The following is a 20,816-nucleotide window of genomic DNA, read 5'->3' on the forward strand; positions in this document are numbered from 1 at the left end:
GGGGAGGTGGGATGGAGTGAGGAGGAATCGGGCCAAGCCAGGGATGGGCCAGCCAGGGGCTCTCTATAGTCCTGGCGTGTCACTAACGCCCGAGGAGAAGGTAGAAGGCGTTAGGGACTCCAGACATTTAGTGTGTAGGGGTCGAAAAACCTGGGAAATGGACAGTCGGAGCTGGAGCGCAGGCCGGAAAGGTGGACGGGTTGCTGGGCTGCCTACGATTATGGCTGGGCCTGAGGGGTCTGATTATCTGCCATGCTGATCCATGGAGCCCAGGTGGAGGCTTCCTGAACCTATTCCTCCACGGACGTGACCCGAGGGAGAAGAAAGGATTTTCAGGGCAGCTTAAAGACGTTTGAGCTTCATTGAGCTGAAAGACGTTCGAGCAGTCCGCCCTTAATTCCCTATTTAAACCCGGGCCTGAACTCACTTGACCCCGGCACCCCAGGCACGCTCACCTAGAGTGTCGCTGCCAAGGACGGAGGTTGCGTACCTGGGGGGGCGTGGCCGCTCCCGGAGGCCGGGCTCCAAGGAGTTAAGCGCAGCCGGGCCCAGCCCCGCCCCTGGCAGGCCGCGAGCCTGATCCCCGGCGGCGAAGCGGAGCAGCCGCCGCCTGCCGCCTCCGCCTGCGGGGAGCCCGCCCGCCCGCCGGCTCCCGGGAGCGCCGCTGCCACCACCGCCCAGCCCAGGCCCAGGCCCTGCGCAGAGCCGAGCGGAGCGGAGCGGCGTCCACCCGGGCCCAGCTAGCTGGCGCGGCGGGGGCGGGCCCAGGATCTTGGGCTGGTCTTCCATTCTCCCGGCGGGAGCGGGAGTCCCGGCACCCCTGATCGGGCAGGCCCGCTCCCATGGCGAGCGCGGCCTGCCCGGGCCCCGGGGACCCTGCCATGTGAGCCAGGCCCGGGCTGGGGGCCCGGCCATGGCCGGGGAACGGCCCCCACTGCGGGGCCCTGGGCCCGGGCCCGGAGAGGCGCCGGGGGAGGGGCCGCCTGGGCCGGGGGCTGCAAGCGGAGGCCCGGGCCGGGGCCGCCCCTCCTCCTATCGAGCTCTCCGCAGCGCTGTGTCCAGCCTGGCGCGTGTGGACGATTTCCACTGCGCCGAGAAGATCGGGGCCGGCTTCTTCTCTGAGGTCTATAAGGTAAGACCCGCGGAGAGCACAGAGGGGCGGGACCGAGCCTTCAACTAGAGGCTGGAACTTGAGGGCTCGCCCCCAGGGTAGAGATCCCCGGACTCCAGCAACCCACCCAATCTGTCCGACACTCACCGGCCCCTACTGCCCCCAGGTTCGGCACCGACAGTCAGGGCAAGTCATGGTGCTGAAGATGAACAAGCTCCCCAGTAACCGGGGCAATACACTACGGGAGGTGCAGCTGATGAACCGGCTCAGGCACCCTAACATCCTAAGGTGAGCGACTCCAGCCTCTTGCTGGGCACCTTGCTGGGCTGGAGGGAAAGGGGAAGAACCAGTGCGAAAAGTGGGAACTAAGGAGGGGCCGGGTCTCTTACAGCCTGCCCTCCTATCCTCCCCATCTTCTTCCAGGTTCATGGGGGTCTGTGTGCACCAGGGACAGCTGCACGCTCTTACAGAGGTGAGGATAGGTTAAGAAAGGGGAACCCACCTTCACCACTACCACCATCACCAAGGGGAAAGGGATCAATGGGCCTGCTGAATCTACAGAGAATCAGGAGAGGCATAGGACCGCTTCCCAGGGAAGGGTCCTTGAACTTCCCTGTGGATAAACCACATATAGGAACCCTCATCTGGTCTCATTCCCTGTGTCCTCTAGAACACAGCAGTCCCATAAACTTTATGCAGTGATGAAAATGTTCTGTGTGTACTGTCCAGTACAGTAGCCACCAGCTACTCTGAGGGGGATGGGGGGGGGCTACATCATGGGAAATGTCGCTGGTGTGAATGAGGAACTAAATGTTTAATTGTATTTAAATTTAATAACTCAAATAGTTTCACATGGCTATCAACAACTGTATTGGACAGGGCAGCCCTAGAACATGAATGGAGGCCCTTAGAGCATAGATGCACACTTCTGACTTTTGTGATCCTCCTGAATATCCCCTGGATGATAAGTGGGAGACCTAGAATGCAGGCTGAGACCTTGACACTCATTCTCTTTCCCCTATGCCCCAGTATATGAATGGGGGAACCCTAGAACAGCTGCTCAGCTCCCCCGAGCCCCTATCCTGGCCAGTCAGGCTCCGCCTAGCTCTGGATATTGCCCGAGGCCTGCGGTACCTGCATGCTAAAGGTGTATTCCACCGAGACCTCACATCCAAGGTAGGCTGGCAAGGTGGGTGGAGGCATAACTATTAGGTTATAATGTATTAGGCCCGATGGATGTTGGAATGTGGATAATAGATATATTAGGATATTAGAGTGGCAAGGTATTGGGGAAACCCAGGGTCCTAGGGTGAGAGGCTCTGAGGGACTAATAACTATCACACTGTTTAAAGTGTTGGACAATATTGCAATATTGGGGTGCACTGGAGAACTGGGAGAAAGGTTGGGGTTATGCTGGAGTGACAGAGCTTTGGGGTATATATATTGAGAGACCAGAGAGCAAAAGGTGATAAGTGTGTGAGGATGCCTATATGTGTGTATCAGAACTGTCTGGTCCGACGGGAAGACCGAGGCTTCACGGCCGTGGTCGGTGATTTCGGGCTGGCTGAAAAGATTCCTGTGTATAGGTAAAGTAAATTCCCCCACAAGCCTCCCAGAGGTCTCCTCTTGAAGTGAAGCCCCCAGGGACATTTCCCTTGAGGTGGGGAGGGTCCTCGCTTTATATCTTTTTGCCTGGGGAAAATGCCTGAGTGGATGTTTCTGACTATCCGCCCCTGCCCCTGCAGGGAAGGGGCAAGGAAGGAGCCATTGGCTGTGGTGGGTTCCCCATACTGGATGGCTCCAGAGGTGTTGAGGGGTGAGCTGTATGATGAGAAGGTAAGACATTAACTGATCAGAGCCCCAAGGGCCTTCGGAGACTCTTGAGATGCTCTAATAAGGCCCCATCCCATCCAAAATTCTACCAGATATTCAAGATTCCCCAAATCCCCCATGCCCTCACCATCACCCTCCCCACACATGAAAATTGTCAAGACTGCCTCCCCAAATCCTGACCTAGTCCTACAAAATTCTGAAGTGAAAACTGTCAGTTGTCCCCCTGACATTATTGTCTCATTATTATCTACCCATAGGCTGATGTCTTTGCCTTCGGGATTGTCCTCTGTGAGCTTATCGCCCGAGTACCTGCAGATCCCGACTACCTACCCCGTACAGAGGTGAACATCTCTAGGTTTGAGACAGAGGGAGACTCCAGACTAAGATGGCCCACAATCAAGGAGGGTTCCCTGGAGGTAGAGGACCTCATAGAGGGGCGGGAGGAAAACCCAAGGAAGGGTGACTTAGAGGCCCTGCTTGTATCCTCAGGACTTCGGCCTGGATGTGCCTGCTTTCCGAACCCTGGTGGGGGATGACTGCCCACTGCCTTTCCTGCTCCTGGCCATCCATTGCTGCAGCGTAAGAGCCTCTCTTTCCCTCTCAGCTCCCCTTCCCCCATCTATGAGCTGATATGACTGCTCTAAGGGTCTCCAGTGATAGGAAGAAAACTCAGGAACCCCTTAACACCACCTATGTCTACCCACTAGATGGAACCCAGCACCCGGGCCCCCTTTACTGAGATCACTCAGCACTTAGAATGGATCCTTGAACAGCTGCCTGAGCCAGCACCCCTTACCAGGACTCCCCTGACACACAATCAAGGTAAGTAAAGCCAGGTGTGTGGTGCACACCTGTAATTCCAGCAATTCAAGAGGCTGAGGCAGGAGGATCTCAAGTTTGAGGCAACTCAGTGAGACTCTCAGCAACTTAACAAGAAACCTGTTTCAAAGTAAAAAGGGCTGGGGATGTAGCTCAATGGTAATGGGTCCATGGATTCAATTCCTAGTACCAAAAAAAAACCAAAAATACCAATCAGGGTAAGTGAGCATGACCTTGACCCAATAAAAGTTCTTTTGCCTGTCAAAATTCAAGGGAGTTATTCAAGGTTAAGTGGATTTAATAATAGTTTGAGAACACTAGGAGTTGGTGTGGGCTGGGGAGAGAGGACAACTCCAAGAAGATGGTTTTCTAATGCTAGAGCCCAAGGGAGAAGAGGTAAAAAAAAAAAAAAAAAAAAAAAAGGTGGGTAGGGGTAACATTTCCTCTTTCCAAGAGCACCCTGTGTGACTCCTTTTTCTAATGAAGCACTCAGAAGCTAGGATCAAATGCTAAGAACGGTGATCACAGACTTCTCTGTCTATAGGGTCTATTCCAAGAGGTGGTCCCTCTGCCACGCTTCCAAGACCAGACCCCCGGCTCTCCCGAAGCCGGTCAGACCTCTTCCTGCCCCCATCACCAGAATCACCCCCCAACTGGGGGGACAATCTGACACGAGTCAACCCCTTCTCACTACGGGAAGATCTCAAGGGTGGCAAGATCAAGCTCCTGGACACACCCAACAAGCCGGTCACGCCTCTGCCCCTTGTTCCACCATCACCACTGCCCTCTACCCAGCTGCCCTTGGTGACTACTCCAGAGGCCCTGGTCCAACCTGGGACACCTGCCAGACGTTGCCGCTCACTACCCTCATCCCCTGAACTCCCTCGACGTATGGAGACTGCACTGCCAGGTCCTGGCCCTCCCGCTGTGGGTCCCTCTGCTGAAGAAAAGATGGAGTGTGAGGGCAGCAGCCCTGAGCCAGAACCCCCAGGACCAGCTCCCCAGCTGCCTCTGGCGGTGGCCACAGACAACTTTATCAGCACTTGTTCCTCAGCCTCCCAGCCCTGGTCCCCTAGATCAGGACCTCCCCTCAACAACAACCCCCCAGCTGTGGTGGTGAACTCCCCACAAGGCTGGGCGGGGGAGCCCTGGAACCGGGCTCAGCATAGCTTGCCCCGGGCAGCAGCCCTGGAGAGGACAGAACCCTCGCCACCCCCTTCAGCTCCCCGGGAGCCGGAGGAGGGGCTGCCCTGTCCCGGCTGCTGCCTTGGCCCTTTCAGCTTTGGTTTCCTGTCCATGTGCCCCCGCCCCACCCCAGCTGTCGCCCGCTACCGCAACCTGAACTGTGAGGCGGGCAGTCTCCTCTGCCACCGAGGGCACCACGCCAAGCCACCCACGCCCAGCCTGCAGCTGCCTGGGGCACGCTCTTAGCAGTGGGGCCTGTGATCTCAGGCCTCCAACTTTGGCCTTCAGGACACCCTGTAAGGACAGAGCACACTTGCTGGACAATGCCAGCCCCAGATGGCTGACTGGCTCTTCTCCCCGTAGGGGAGCCTCAGCATGGACTCGAGGGACAGAGCACTTCCTATCCAACCCCTGGGCTCACTCTCCCACGGGGATCACTGAACCAGACACAGCATTGCTGACACACGAGACTAACACGTGCAAATTATTTAAAAATATTTCAATAAAAACTGCCTGGCTGGCTCCGGGCCGCCCCATCCACTCAGCCCTTGCGCCCTGCTCCCCCCACCCATTTCCAGTATGGGAGGTTTTTGAGGGGCGTCAAAGTCCCTTCTAGAGGCTTCTTTATCCTCTCCCCAGGATCAGTCCTGTTTCTGGGACAGGTTTTCAAGCAGGCTGGCTAGAAGTGTCAGGTGTGGATCAGTCCTTAGTTAGCAATGCCCACACTCGGGGGATGCCTGGGGATGACAATCTTGGATGTGCAGGCCACAGGTTAGGGATCAGAGTCACAAGCTCTTGTTAGCATGAGTATCTGGAAGGGTAAAGCATCAGTGAGCACCACATTTGACTGTCACCAAACCTTCATCCACCTTTTGCTATCTTTTCCCCAGCTCTCTTAACAGCCACATCACCAGACTTTCTGCCCAACCTACCCTTACATAAGCAGACCAAGTCATCAGAGGCTGAGGATGTCGAACCCAGGAACAAGTTTCCCCTCTGTCCCATCCCTGGACTCCCATGCCTCAGCCCCATCTCTCATGCTTACCCCATTCATTGCAAAGAATGGTCCCCGTCTGGAAACCTGAAAGATGACTGCTCACAGATGAAGGGAAGGGAACTTGAACATGTCTCTGATGGTATCCACCATGAATATCCTTTTTGTATCTTGATGCATCTTGAGTTTAAGGACAAGATTTAGAATGATTAGAAGTGGGAAATGCTCTGGACCCCTTCTAATCCATCCTACCATCTCTCGTCTTGCTATGCATAAAACTTAGCCTATGTCCATATCTGGGCATGGTTCAGAGGCAGATTTCTAGACTCCAGCTAGAAAAGGCTTTCAGTCCTGAGCAGAAAAAAATTACCCAAATCTTAAAAATGAAAACTCTAGATAGGGAACATAAGGATGTGGCTACTCTGTTTCACAGTCCTTAGGTGTGATTCTCAAAGCTACTCCACTGCTCCCTTGTTCACTTCCCTGGGATGGCTCTTATGCCCCAAGTGGCCTGGACTTAGAAAGTATGACCCCAGTTTGGGCAGCCTTGTCAAGGGATGGGGAGTCAGAATGCAGGTGTGAAGCCCTAACTAAATTCTCAGCTTCTCCCTTTGAAAGATGACATGGATCCTAACCTAGTAATTTTTTTAAAATTATGCCAGGGACTTCTAGACACCAAAGATAGAACAGAGAATAAGACTGCTCTAAAGTTATTAATCAAATAGGGGGAATAAAAAAATAGGCAGTTACAGTATTGATTTATAGAAGAAATTTGGGAGCTGGAGTTGGGGAAGAAATTGGGGATTATGGAGTTCAAAATGCCAGTCCTCACCAACTTACCCATAATTATGTAAACCAGAAGTCCTCCTTTGGTCCTTATTAGAGGTTAAGCTAATCCAATATGAATTGAAACCATCATGTGAAAATATAGATTCTCCGCTGAACCGATTCTATGAGATTCAGAGAAACCAGAGATGTGTAGATAGTGATGAGAAATATAGGAGAAAATCAAACCCTAGGAAAAGGCCTATAAACTTTGGCAAAGGAAGATGTGCCCATCTTTGGTACATGACAGCTCATCAGTGACTTGTTCCTGCATCCTTCAAGTGCCACTCTGCAGATGCAGTCTCACTCTTTAGTTCACCTCCCAGCTTGATAGGAATTTCCGCTGTCCTTTGGAGGGGAGCTGCTATGTGGACTGTTCTCGTCCCAAAGAACCAGTTGTTATGATCCAACCCACCAAATCAGGCACCTTGAAGTCAAAAAGTTGTTAAGCAGCCCATAGGCGACCAGCAAGATGAGACACAAAGTAGAGATTATAAGTTTCAGCTCTCATGACAACTCTAATCAGTTAGTAGAAGCCACCTGGAACACAGGACTGAGAAGACACAAGCCATTTTCAAGTTCAATGGCAGAGAGTGTTGTGATTATCAGTATTTGCCACGGAAAAGGAATGCCATGGCATGTATGCCAGGTGTGCACTGCCATTCCTGATTTTATGACATACCTCCCTTCATCTAACAATGCCCCTTTGTTCTGTGGGTAAGGGTATGCTTACTGAGTAATCATATCTACTGAATGTGGCCAGGTTGGAGGATAGAGTTTTACAATAGTTTTGACTGTCCTCCCAAGTTTGACGAGTAGATGAGAAGTAAAAGCAGCGATATTCCTTTAGTATCCATCCCACTGGACAGCAATCGCCTACAAAGCAGAGAGAGTGCAACATCACAACCCGTAGGACCTAGGATGAAAATGACTACTCATAATCTGATTGCTAACAACATTCCCCTAAGTATAATCTTGGCACCTTAATGGACTTCTAGTCCTTGATCTTTGCAATCTTCCTTTCTTTTTTCCTCTCCTGGAAATGCCTTTCCTCTGCATATACAGTTAAAAAAGAAAAAAAGTCATTTAACATATTTTTTTTTCTTTTTGGAAGTGGGGATTGAACCCAGGGGTGCTTAACCACTGAGTCCCAGTCTTTTTTATTTTTTTATTTTGAAACAGGGTTTTCCTAAGTTACTTAGGGCCTCTCGAAGTTGCTGAGGCTGACCTCAACTTATAATCCTTCTGCCTCAGCCTCCTGAGTCTCTGGGATTGCAGGTGTGTGCTAGCCACCATGCTAGCTAACAACATTTCTTAACAATCTGGGAGGTTTATTTTAGTTGGACTGGTCATTATCCCCAATTTCTGAAAGATTACAGTCTACTCCAACAGTTTGATTATCCTCACCTAGGCCCCTGTATTTGGTCAACAAGCCTCCCATTTGTTCCTTCATCTCATTTGCTCCCTAAAGCATTCCCCACTGCCCATCAAAACTTCATCACACTCCTCCAGCCACTAGCTGCCTCCCCTCTCTACTCTTCCATAAGGAAACAACCTTCCTCTTTTGCTCAGTTCCTATTTTGTAAATACTCTCCACTTTCCTCTTTCCCACCTCAAAATTTCTGTCTCTGTTCTTCTTTTCCTGATTATCCATAAGAAATAGACATCCCTCTTTAACATCCTATATTCCAATCTGTGCTCATAATCTTAGCCCAACTCTCTCCAATGATTTGATTCATCAGTCCTAACTCTATCACTTAAAAGTCAGCTGGGTTGGGACCGGGACTGTGGCTCAGTGGTAGAGTTCTTGCCTAGCATGTGTGAGGCACTGGGTTCAATTTTCAGCATCACATATAAACAAATGAATTTTTTTAAAAAGTCCATCAACATCTAAAAAAAAATTAAAAATCAGCTAGGGGGCTGGGGTTGTGGCTCAGAGGCAGAGTACTCGAGTAGCATGTGTGAGGCCCTGGATTCAATCTTCAGCACCACATAAAAATAAATAAAATATTGTGTCCAACTAAAAGCTAAATATTTTTTTAAAAATCATCTAGGTATGGTGGTGTACACCTGTAATCCTAGTTACTAGGGAGATGGAGAAAGGAGGATCTCAAGTTTGAGGCCAGCCTCAGCAACTCAACAAGACCCTCAGCAACTTAGCAAGACCCTGTCTCAAAATTAAAAAAAAAAAAATTATAAAAAGGGCTGAGATTCAATCCCTAGCACAGGGGTTGGAGAAGTGGGTAGGCTAAAATGCAAAATAGAGCTGAGGGCCTGATGACACACATCACCAATGCCAGCTACTCTGGAGATTAAAGAAGGAGGATAGCAAGTTGGAGGACAACCTAGGCAACTGTCTCAAAATAAAATTTAAAAAAATGTCTGGGGATGTAGCTCAGTGTTTACCTAGCATTTGCAAGGCCATGTGTTCCATGTCCAGTACTACCAAAAAAAAAAAATTTAAAAAGTGAGTTTTGCTTTTATGGTACTAGAGATCAAGCCCAGGCCTTCACACATACTGGGTAAATGCTCTACCACTAAGCTACATCCCCAACCTGAAAGTGAGTTTTTACCAGTCTAGTGTAAGAGATAGACAATGGAACAAAGGGATGAGTTATTGAATGATGGACTCCAGAACATGAGATGAGTAGGGAGATAAATGAGGATAGGAAACAGCTGATGGGAAGAAAAGAAACAGGAGTCCCCAGACTGGAGGAGGCCTCAGTGAGGTGAAAGAAGTAAAAGTCTGAGCAGTTGTGATCAGAGTAGAAGTCTGCAACCGATGTTACAGCAGAGCAGTATGGGTTGCAGCTATAGGAATGGGTGGCAGCACTGTCAAGGGACTGTGGGCCATAGTAGATAAGAAGATTTAAAAAAACAAGGACTGGGATGGGTGACTACATGTAATCTTGCTGCTTTAAACCTGGAGAAAACATTCAGATGCCCTCTGAGCAAAATAGAACCCAACCCCCACCATAATCCATGAAAACTCCAGTCCCCAGGCCTGGCACCCTGCCTAGAACCTCAGCCTGCTTCTGCACAGCCTTTTCTCTTTTAGGTGTCCCTTTACCCACCTATATACATACTGGCTGGGCTCCTGCTTTGAAAGTGGATGGATACCCCATCCCTGGTCCCTTAAACCACATGATAGGTGCCACGTGTGCCTAAGAATTTTAGCTATCTTGCCCCACCTCCCGACTGCACCTAGTGTTAGTCAGTAGTTCTTAACTTTTAGGGGGATCTCTGATGTATTGAAAATTAATTAAAGCTGCCACCAAGTCTTTAGAAAACTGTACAAACAACCAATCCCACATACAAATTCAAGGTGTTCCTAGATCCGTGCTGTCGATGTCAACCAGATGAAAACTAATTTTGCCATGCTTCTTTAAACAGTGTGATTTGGACTGCTGGCTGCTACCCACTCCTCACCAGGATCTGCCTTAGAGCTAGGGGAGACCCCTAAATCCAGTATGCTGCTTGATCTTTCTCCCCATTGGCCAAGGTTGCATAGCTCAGGCAGCCACTCTTCTGCTTCAGTGCCCCTTTCCTGAACAATCCACTGATCCCTGGGAGCTAGATAGAGCCCTGACACAGTGTTTCCTTGCTTCAGTCCATCCTTCACAGACCACCTCTCCCACCTCTCTTCTCCCAGAGCAGTTACCTTGTGGAGAGCATGTAAAGAAGGGTTTCAGTGTGTCCTGCATGTTGTGTATGTTGTGTAGCCTCTCCTGCAAGGCCCTCCTCTGGTCCTCCTCCCTTTGCAAAGTCTCCTGGGTCTTCTCCTTGTCCAACTGGCAGTCCTTTAGCTTCCCCTCAGCAGCCTGGCGATTTTCCTGCGCCACCTGTAGCACTTCCTGACTCTGGGCCAGCTTTCTCTTGGACTCTTGCAGATTCTCTTCCTTCTGCTCCAGCTGAGTTATCCTTAGGTGAAGCTGTTCCTGAAGGCTGCTATTAGTGTCTTCCAGAACACTGCTCACCTGCTGGAGTTTCTGAGATACCTGCAGATCTGGTTAGCCATAAAAAGAGATTTGGAGGGCATCTTCTCCAGCCAGACCCTAATGTCCTGAAATATTTTTATGAAACTTTTCGCATAACAGGCTAAAATATAAGACCTGATTGCCTAAAGCTTAAAGAGATACTGGATTAGATAAGGACTGGGGGGGTGGGTTGAGACAGGGCACTGAAAATAGACCCAGCAGGAAACCGAACCAAAAGCTGAGGATGTAGTGGTAGTGACTATGAACTCTTCTGTGAAGGGGACTATGGGGGAGAGGAGAGAAGTAGTTTGAGGTAAGTGGGAAATGGGGCAGCCATACTCACAGCGGGCTCCCAGGCAGATGGCAGCCACCCCTAACAGCAGGCAGGTGAGGAGCAAGCTGAACAGGAGGTATCGCAGGCAAGCTGGACTACCTTAAAGGACAGGGATGAAGGGCAGTCAGTCCCAGGAAACAATTTACAGACTGAGGGCATGGGCAGCAGCGGAGATTCCAGAGGAGGACATTCTTAAGAGAAGGGCAAAGGAGCAGTGTGGTGGGGTTTTTCGGATGGTGGGAGGTTTTGCAGGTAGAGGAGAGAGGGAGTTCTAGAATGTGGGTTGGGGATTTGTAATTGGTAAAGTGAGTTGAGGCGCATTGCCTGGTAAAGGGGAACTAAATCTCAGAAAAAAGAGGGAAAGGGGATGACAGGATTTGTATATTGGGACCAAATGAATGGTGGGTAGTGATCTGGATGGACCCGTCTTGGAATAATCCCTACCGGGATGTGGTTTAGGGGGCAGGCAGGGGGGTCGCGGTGCTGAGCGAGCTATCTCAAGGCTGCTCCCTGGGCTCATCCCCACAAAGAACCGAACGGGATGGGGATCAGCGCTCAACCCCCTGCTCCCGGGCCTCAGTCCCACCCGTTGGCACGTCAGGGTCGCCACCCTCCAAAGCATGCAGGAGGGGAGAACGCCTGGGGCTGGAAGGGGACTATACCCACAGGGGAGAAGCCTTCCAACAGGCGGCGACGTCACGGAGCTCCAGGTCGCAGTTAGCTGCTCTGACTTAAAACCTGCGGAAGAGCAACGTCCAGTGTGAAAGCCCCAGATCACGCCCCTTCTCCGCAGCTCGCCCCACACCGGGACTCTGGGTTGCCCCGAGACACCCTCTGTCACTGCTCCCGGACACCCGCATCACTCCCGGAGTCCCTCTGCTCGCACTTCCCCCCCTCCCCGCTCCCGCGACTCTCTCAGCTACCTCCGGGTCTCGGTTCATCCCCACCCTCCCCTCCACTCCCTCCCAGTCTCCCTTTATCCCTTTACCGTTACCTCAGGGGCCCTTATCTGCCTGCCCGCAACCGCCACCCCACATTGCTCTCTTCCCTCTCCCTCCTCCGGCTCCCATTTCCCCCCAGAACCCATCTCCCACAGGGCTGCCCTGAGTCTTCCTCCAGCACTTATCAGCCACCCTCTCCCCCTCCTCCCCCCACACACTTGTTCCCCTGGGATCTCCACCTTGCCCCTGAGACTTTTCTTCCCCTAGTTCCCATTTATCCTACTCTCTTCTAAGAACCACCCTCCTCATTTCTCCAAGGCCTTGTCCTCCCAAGATTTCTGTGAACTCCCCAGCTCAAGAGAACCCCATAAACCCATCCCCAGGGCTCTCCATACCTGATTTGTCCCCTAGCCCAGAGGAGGCCAAGCCGGAGGGCCCCCCTGGGACTGAGGGCACTTGGACATTTTCATAGGTGAGTTCCCCATCCTCATAGGCCTCTGGGTCTGGGGAGAAAAAGAACCAAAGTGGAAGTCAGGTGTGGTCTGTGGGATGAGGGTGGGTTGTGAAAGGGGATAGGATGGAGGAGTTCCATGTTCCCCCCTTACCCTCTCCTAACTGGCTGGAGACAATCTTTTTCAGAGGTGCCTTCACGAACCGCAGGTCTGCATAGGTGATAGCGTCAGCCATGGTCCTGAGCACCTCTGCAGGCTGGAGTCTCCCCTCTCATCCACAGGACCCAAGCCTCCCTGGCCACTCTCCTCTCTCCACACTCTTAGATTCTGTGATCTCTGTGATTGCACTTCTTAGCTCTTTGCCCTCCCACTTAACAAAAGAGGAAGATGTGAATGAGCCTCTGACAGATGGGCTCAATGAAGCAGAAGTCATCTTGGGTTAGAGCCAAAAGGGCAGGAGGGAAACACTCAGGTCCAGCGCGCAGGCCAGGGGCTAGGCCTGGCCCTGGGTCAGCCCTGTATCCCCCCACTCTTCATGTATCCTACTGGGGGCTCCACACTGCTGGGCTCCAGTTATCTTCTCTGATTTGCCCTCTACTCCTGACTGCCCTCTACTGGGGCTTGTTGATGTGTGGTTGGAGTTCTTTTGTGCCCAACTGACACCAGACAATCTTTCCAATCATTGTTCCAGAAGGAGGTTTCATCTTCCCCATCAGATTGTGTCTCCTAGCATGGAGCCTTAGCTCTTTGTCATTCTGGGGTTTCCAGTAGGTCTATGAGTGAGTCCCTGATTTGGTGACTCAAATGAGTGTCATATCCCCATCAACTTGGGGGCTTTCAGGCTGTACCCATCTTCTCTCTTGTGTAACCCTCAGAACTGCCACACAGAGCCATAGCTAGGGCACCTCTGGGGAAATCTGTGGTAGCACTGATCTTCATTCACCCTGTGAGGGCCAGGAAACCAGTGAGCCTGGAGTTTCACAAAGATCAAGTGACAGCTTCCTAGATCCACAAATAAGGCAAAGAAATTTCTTCTAACTTTTTTTGTAAAGTTTTTATTATTTATTTATTTTTGGTACTGGGGATTTGAACCCAAGGGTACTTTACAACTGTGCTACATCCCCAGCCTTTTGAAAAGGGGTCTCACTAAGTTACTCAGGATCTCGATAAGTTGCCCAGGCTAGCCTTGAACTTGTGATCCTCCTGTCTCATCCTCCTGAGTTGCTGGGATTACAGGCATGTGCCACCATGCCCAGTAAAATTCTTCTTTTAAAAGGTCTCAGGGAAGTAGGGGAGGGGAGGGGGGATAGTAGAGGATAGAAAAGGCAGCAGAACACATGAGACACTAGTATGGCAATATGTAAAACAGTGGATGTGTAACCGATGTAATTCTGAGTCTGTATACGGGGTAAAAATGGGAGTTCATAACCCACTTGAATCAAATGTATGAAATATGATATGTCAAGAGCTTTGTAATGTTTTGAACAACCAATAATAAAAATTAAAAAAAAAAAAACAGAAAAAAAAAAGGAAGTGATGGCACATGCCTATAAGCAGGAGGATCACAAGTTCAAGGCCAGCCTGGGCAACTTATTGAGTCCTTGACTCAAAAGATAAAAGGGCTGGTGATATGACTCAGTGGTAAAACACCCTGGTTTAAATCCATAATATTAAAAAAAATTCAAAAGAGATATAACTCAGTGGTAGCATGCCCAGGTTCAATCCCCAGTATTGCAATTAATTAATTAATTAATTAAAATGAAAGGTATTGAGGGCTGGGGTTGTAGCTCAGTGATAGGGCAGAATGTGACACTCTGCATCAAAACCCCAACATTAAAAAAAAAAATAACCTCCCAACTTTGTCCCTTTATACCCATCCCCAAGGAAAAGGGGCATTTGTGTATAGGAGAGACCCTCAGAAATTGGGATGCCCTCCAAGGTGGTAAGGACCTGGCTGATGGAGCAGAGAGGGAAACCAGGGGAGCAGAGAAGGAGTTGCTGAGCAGCAGTGCTCAAGGGTGCTCCCTAATGTTCTTTTACCAGGATTTGACTCTCCCAGGAATGCCAAAAGGGCTTGCCTCAGCGGGTGGGAAACAGCTGAGACCAGACAGGAATGGAGTAGGGAAAAACCCAGTCCCTTTCAGAGCACATCTGCCCCCTCAGAAACCCCTCCTGCAGCTGTGGGGAGAAAAAGGAAGGTCCTCACCACATGCTAATAGCTCATATGACTGGTGGTGTGTGTCAGGCTCTGTGATGGGCCGCAGAGCACACGGTGCACAGCAGCACTGTCCAGCCTGCCCCAGAGAGGGTGGCCACTGAGGCAGAATGCTACACCTGGCACCTGAGGATGTGTCTGAGGAGAGGTAGATGTATGTGTGTGCGTGTGTGTACTTGTGTATGCACACACATCCCCAGCACTTTGTGATCTGTTAGGGGTGTCATGGGAGGTGAGTGTCTATGTTGCAGCCCACTGGGAGGATAAATGGATCCTGTGGCCCAGGAGGTGCCTGTGAAAGCTGTTACCTTTTGCCACCACAGGGAATGATGGGCCATTTTCAGAAAAATCATCATGGGTCATGGCAACAGATTCTACAAGTATTTCCTTTTTGAGGTTCACTGTTTCCTAAGGCGTCCCTGCAGCTGTTAACGGTCCTTGCTTGACTAAAGTTTCCAACAACCCAGTCCCCTCCCCTGGGCACCCTGGCATGGCCTCCCCCAGATACAGACAGTGGTGTGTTCTGGTGACTCCCTGGGGGCCTCCAGGGGCTGTGATAGTGGGAAGCTACAGAGCAGCTGGTGCCAGGGTGGGTGGGGATGGTCAGGGCACTGCCTCTATGGGGTACAGGGGTGACAGTAGTCAGCATGTGAGTAAATTCTATTTATAGGAATTCCAAAAACTGTAGAAAATGTCCTAGTTTTCAGAACCACTGCACAGGTGAACATGACCTGGATGCCAGGTAAAATGACAAAGTCAAGCTTCCGGTATGCACTCAAAAAAGAGAATGGGCATGCAGTCTAACATGACCTTTGAAGAGGCTTAAAAAGGGGTTACCCAAGTGGAGCTGGGCTGGGCTAAGCTGTCCATCCACATCTCCACATCTTCATCAGACTTGGTCTGTACATCTCTCCTCCGTAGCTGTTTTGGTGACAGTTACATATTTCAAGACATTCTGCATTCCATTCCTTCTTATAGTACTTTGTGGTCCTTTTGAGTGAATAGGGTAAAAGAAGAGAATTCTTGCCCTTCTCTAGGTATGTCACATAGGCCTTTGCAATACTCACATTCACATTACCTTTCTAGGCTGGACATCAGACATGATGCCTGTGGCTTGGAGGTGCACTCCTACTGTCCAAGTTTCAGTAACAGTGTTTTTTTTTTTTTTATTCTGTTTTCAGTTGTAGATGAACACAATACATTTATTTTGTTTAATTATTTCTACGTGGTGCTGAGGATCAAACCTAGTGCCTCACACATGGTAGGCAAGTGCTCTACCGTGTTGTGTGTTTCAACCTTTCCAGGACCATAATGTCATCATCTGAGATCTGGGAGGACCAACACCAAAGTCTACTTCTTGCAGTCTCTTGGTTGTTCCACTGCTTATTGTGGGAAACAGGTTGTGAAGGTCTGTAAGGGGAGGGGGCCCAACTGTGAAGGCATGGGGTGGGATGGCATGGGGAAGGGCTCCTCTCTGTCAACTTTGATAAAGTCTAGTCAACATCAGGAAGTCAGGAAATTCTCCTAAGACTCTGAAAGTCAGGTTATACTTCATCTTTACTGTAACTCACTGGCTTCTAGAAAACCCGAGTCAGGTGACAAGGTAGACAGAATAATGACCTCCCTAAAACATTCACACTCTAAATCCTGGAACTGGCAAATACATTACTTTACCTGATAAAATGTAGATGTGACTTATGTGAAGGTCTGTTAAATGGGAGGTCATCCTGTTTAATTCTAGCAGGCCCAGTCTAAATACATAGTTTCTTTTTTTTTTTTTAATTTATTTTTAGATGTTGATGGATCTTTATTTTATTCATTTCTTTATATGTGGTGCTGAGAATTGAACCCAGTGCCTCACACATGCTAGGCAAGCACTCTACCACAACCCCCACCCTCACATAGGTTCTTTTTTTTTTTTTTTCATTGAATTTCTCCGCTCCTCAGTATTCTCTGGTAAAACCATCATTATCATTATCATCTCAAAAGGATGTTGTAGGATTAATGCAAAGTGCTTAGAATGGTGTATGTTACCAATATTATTCTAAGAATTTTATAATTTTGTAATTGGAGATTGAAATTGTGCTGGGCATGGTGGCACCCTCCTGTTATATTAGCAACTCTGGTGGTCCAGATGCCAGCCAGGGCATCTTAACAAGATCCTATCTCAAAATTAAAAAGAAAAAGACCTGGGGATATAGCTTGGTGGTAGAGTGTTCCTGAATTCAATCCCCAGTATTGTAAAAAAAGAAAGGAAAAGAGGAAAATTTGAAATTGATTTTTACCATTTGAGATGTTTATTACTAGAGTAAAATATGATTTGTTTTCATTATATTTATCATGGTTCCAGTTACTCTCCCAATTGCATTAAGTCTTTATTACTAGAGTCTTTTGGATTTTCTGGTAATACAATCACTTCAGCAATTCAAAGAACTTTATGCTTTCTTTTCAGATGGTTATAGTAATTCACTGTCTTGTCTTACTGCATTCAGTAAAATTTCCAAAATATGTTAAATAAGAAGAATGGCAGACATCTCTGTCTAAATTCTTCCTGAAATATATCTATTTCCTCTAAATTTTAAGTTGGTTGCTGAGGAATTTTAAACTGTAATTTCTTATCATTCTTTAATTTTCCCTTTTATCTGCAGGAAATAAATAAAATTAATAACAACTAGTCTTGACGATTTTTATTCTCTTTTAGGCCCCTTAATTGTGCTTGCCTAAGGTTTACTTTTTTTTTTTTTTTTTTTTTGATACTAGAGATTGAACCCAGGGGAGCTACATCCCCAGCCCTTTTTATTTTTATTTTTTTAATAGTAGACAGGATCTCTCTAAGTTGCTGAGGGTCTTGCTAAGTTGCTGAGGCTGGCCTCAAACTTGCAATCCTCCTGCTTCAGTCTCCTGAATTTATAGGCATGGACCACCATGCCCAGCTACCTATTTTATGATCCCTTCAAAATAACAACTTTTTGGACTTATTTATCTTTTTTAAAATTTTGTTTTTCATTTCTAAATGTTAGCTTCTGTCATAATTATTTTCTGTTTTCTTTTGGTGTCTTTTCTTGGTGTTAAACTTTTAAAAATGAGTACTCCCTTTATTTTTCCTGTGGGTTTTTTTTTTTTCTTTTAAGCTTGTTACCTTTATGGTAGTTCAGGGAATAATATATGATACAAGGTAATTAAGAAAGTATCCAGTGTTGCACTATTTTTGTTCATTAAACATTTATTTTGGAAATATGGTAAGTTGTTTTTTCTTTTTTAAAACCAGCTTTATGGGCTGGGGTTGTGGCTCAGTGGTAGAGTGGCACTTGTGAGGCGCTAGGTTCAATCCTTAGCACCAGGTAAAAATAAATAAATAGAAAAAGGTATTGTGTTCATCTACAACTAAAAATATTTAAAAAATAAAACCAGCTTTATTGCATTGTAATTTTTGTATTTTTTATTTTTTGATGGTATTAGGGATTGAATCCAGGGCCTCATGCATGCTAAACAAGCGCTCTACAACTGAGCTATATCCCCAGCCCTTGCACTGTAATTTTTTAAAATTATTTTTAATTTGAAACAGTCTTTTGCAAAGTTGCCCAGGCTGGCCTTGAACTTGAGATCCTCTTACTTCAGCCTCCTGAGTCACTGGGACTACAGGCATGTACCACCTTACCTGGCTACTGCATGTAGTTTACATACAACAAAGTTGATCAGTTTTGAATTATAGCATCCTGAGTTTTGACAGATGTATTCAACTCTGTACCCACCCAGTCAAGACACAAAGTATTCCTATCACCCAGAAATTCACCCCTTCACCTTTTCAGGCACTTCCCCAATCCTGAAACTCAAATACCCCTGTTTTGACACTGTTACATAGCTCTGCCTTTGTTTATTTGTCTGATAACTCTCTTTATCTTTATTTTAAAACTCTATCGCTTTGCTTTAATTGTATTTCTCTTAAGTTATATGTACCTGAATTATTTGATTAATAGCAAAGTGTGACTGTCTTTTTGTTTTTGCTTTTGGTACAGGGGGTGACTTTACAGACTGAGCTACTTCTTCAGCCCTTTTGTTTTGAAACACAGTATCAATAAGTTGCTTTAGGGCCTCAGGAAATTGATGAGACTGGCCTTGAACTTGTGATCCTTCTGTTTCAGCCTCTGAAGTGGCTGGGGTTACAAGTGCAGACAACTGTACCCAGCCTGACAGTCTTTTTAATGTGAGGATTCGCTTCACTTGTGTTTACTGGTAAAGAGTGATGCTTTTGATTTTATTTTTTCCATCGCACTTGTTTTTGTTTCATTCTAATGTTTTAGGGGGAATAGCACATGACTTTTATTTATATTTCCATGTTATGGAATTTCCAGAAAACAGTTTAGACACAGGAGCTTTTTATGCCCTAAGGAAATAAGAGGGCCTGGAAACCACTCTAGGGGAAGCCATGTTGGACTGACTGGAGCAGAATTGGGTTCCTGGAGCCAGGCGCCATGGCAAACCTGGAAATGTACCATTATCCAAAATAAATAAATAAATAAATAAATATATTTTTTTAAACTAAGAGATTCACAGCACCCATTATAGAAGGTGTCCCATTTACCAGAGCCAGCATAGAAGTGTCTTGTATTAGGTTTGTGGAAAGAACTTGAAATCATTCTAGAAAAAGCCAATTAGAAATTTAAGGTAATTTTTCTTTTTAGCTAGCTTTAAGTAGAAAGAGTGGAAACATGGATGAAACAATGGAAGATGAGACTTGTCATTAAGGTCTGTGGAGCCCAGGCAGTGAGGCTCACCTGTAATCCCACTCGGGAGGCTAAGGAAGGAACACAACTTCCAGGTTAGCCTCATCAATTTAGAGAGACCCTGTCTCAAAAGATTTTCAGGCTACATTTTTCACAGGGTATTATTTGTTTTAAAATGTTTACATTGATGCTGGGGATATAGCTCAGTTGATAGAATGCTTGCCTCTCAATGCACAAAATCCTGGGTTTAATCCCCAGCACCACCAAAAAAAAAAAAAAAAAAAAAAAAAAAAAAAAAAAAAGTTGCCTAAAATGTTTACATTGTTGTTAACTCTTCTTTACCTTAATTGAATGGATTGCTATTCATTACTTTATTCCCTTATTACTTTGGAGTTTTTCATCCTATTATTAGTTATCATCCTCGTCGCTGCTCTCAGATACACACGACTCTTCTAGTATATAAAACAGAATAACTATTTCCAAAATATTATAATAATCTTCTACTTCCTCCCCACCCCAGTGAAATGTGATCTTGAGATTACTTTCATTACCCTTCTTTCCTCCCCCTTTTCTTCCCTGCCTCTCGTCCATTAGACTTCCGGAACAATTTACCTTCCCTTTATCCCTGCCATCTGATTCCAGAGTAAGATAATTTACTTTTCTTAGAATTTCCCTTGCAGTGTGTTCAGTTTCAAGAGTTCTTATTTAGCATGTGGGTTACACATTATAAATAAGTTTGGATATAAATACATAGATCATGGTTCATTACTCCTCGCTGCTTTCTTTCCTCTTTTCTTCATCTTCCCCTGTCTTAAAGTTCTGATTCATTTGTTCCTTAATTAGGGTCTTCTCTTCTCTCAAAAGTCTTTCTCAGATGAAGTATAGTGACTTTAGCAAACTGTCAAATATCTTTTATTCTTCCTTGACTGGGTTCAAGTTGCAGGCCTTTTACTCATTAACCTACATTCACTTTTGCTGCCTTTTAACTTCTAGGGTCGCAGATGAGAATAAAGACCTTGAAGCCTGTCAGGTGGTGCACACCTGTAATCCAAGCAGCTCCTGAGGCTCCTGAGTTCAAAGCCAGCCTCAGCAACAGAGAGGTGCTAAGCAACTCAGTGAGACCCTGTCTCTATATAAAATACAAACTAGGGCTGCAGATGTGGCTAAGTGATTGAGTGCCCCTGAGTTCAATCCCTGATACAAAAAAAAAAAAAAAGAAAATAAAAGAAAGAAAGAAAGAAAAGAAAAAAAGGCCTTGATTTCTGACAGAAAAAGTGTGTAGGACTCTTAGGTCTTTCAAGTTTCCTTACCTGTTATGGCTGTGTGTCTTTTTCTATCAACCTGGTCTGGAATTTAAGTCTTTTCCCAGCACATAGAAATGTCATCTATTATTTAATCATGACCTC

At 47.3% G+C, this 20,816-nt stretch overlaps 2 protein-coding genes across 2 annotated transcripts; one reads left to right on the top strand and one right to left on the bottom strand.

Moving 5' to 3' along the window:
- Positions 1-609: 609 nt before the first annotated feature.
- Tesk1 (testis associated actin remodelling kinase 1) lies at positions 610-5,477 on the top strand. Its single transcript, XM_026415042.2, has 10 exons — positions 610-1,132; positions 1,278-1,399; positions 1,535-1,583; positions 2,141-2,287; positions 2,615-2,697; positions 2,857-2,947; positions 3,202-3,285; positions 3,434-3,523; positions 3,652-3,766; positions 4,308-5,477. The coding sequence occupies exons 1-10, from the start codon at positions 914-916 to the stop codon at positions 5,192-5,194; spliced, it is 1,887 nt and encodes a 628-aa protein (XP_026270827.1). The 5' UTR covers positions 610-913; the 3' UTR covers positions 5,195-5,477.
- Positions 5,478-7,257: 1,780 nt separating this feature from the next.
- Positions 7,258-12,706, bottom strand: Cd72 (CD72 molecule). The gene is made up of 6 exons (XM_026379485.2): positions 12,625-12,706; positions 12,415-12,522; positions 11,736-11,816; positions 11,088-11,168; positions 10,429-10,773; positions 7,258-7,643 (listed from the first exon to the last, which is right to left on the bottom strand). Exons 1-6 carry the CDS (start codon positions 12,704-12,706, stop codon positions 7,456-7,458), a joined length of 885 nt encoding a protein of 294 aa, XP_026235270.2. The 3' UTR covers positions 7,258-7,455.
- Between the last annotated feature and the right edge of the window lie 8,110 nt (positions 12,707-20,816).

This window comes from Urocitellus parryii, chromosome 4 (genome assembly GCF_045843805.1).
Source record: "Urocitellus parryii isolate mUroPar1 chromosome 4, mUroPar1.hap1, whole genome shotgun sequence".
Taxonomy (NCBI): domain Eukaryota; kingdom Metazoa; phylum Chordata; class Mammalia; order Rodentia; family Sciuridae; genus Urocitellus; species Urocitellus parryii.

What these genes read in the sequence shown, in the direction of transcription:
- Tesk1 (XM_026415042.2), top strand. Translation starts at nt 914, where the DNA reads ATGGCCGGGGAACGGCCCCCACTGCGGGGCCCTGGGCCCGGGCCCGGA. An exon ending in ACTACCTACCCCGTACAGAG is followed by an intron (nt 3,286 to 3,433) that starts GTGAACATCTCT and finishes TTGTATCCTCAG; the next exon opens with GACTTCGGCCTGGATGTGCC. An exon ending in TGGCCATCCATTGCTGCAGC is followed by an intron (nt 3,524 to 3,651) that starts GTAAGAGCCTCT and finishes TCTACCCACTAG; the next exon opens with ATGGAACCCAGCACCCGGGC.
- Cd72 (XM_026379485.2), bottom strand. Translation starts at nt 12,706, where the DNA reads ATGGCTGACGCTATCACCTATGCAGACCTGCGGTTCGTGAAGGCACCT. An exon ending in CTCCAGCCAGTTAGGAGAGG is followed by an intron (nt 12,523 to 12,624) that starts GTAAGGGGGGAA and finishes TTTTCTCCCCAG; the next exon opens with ACCCAGAGGCCTATGAGGAT. An exon ending in GCTTCTCCCCTGTGGGTATA is followed by an intron (nt 11,169 to 11,735) that starts GTCCCCTTCCAG and finishes AAGGTAGTCCAG; the next exon opens with CTTGCCTGCGATACCTCCTG.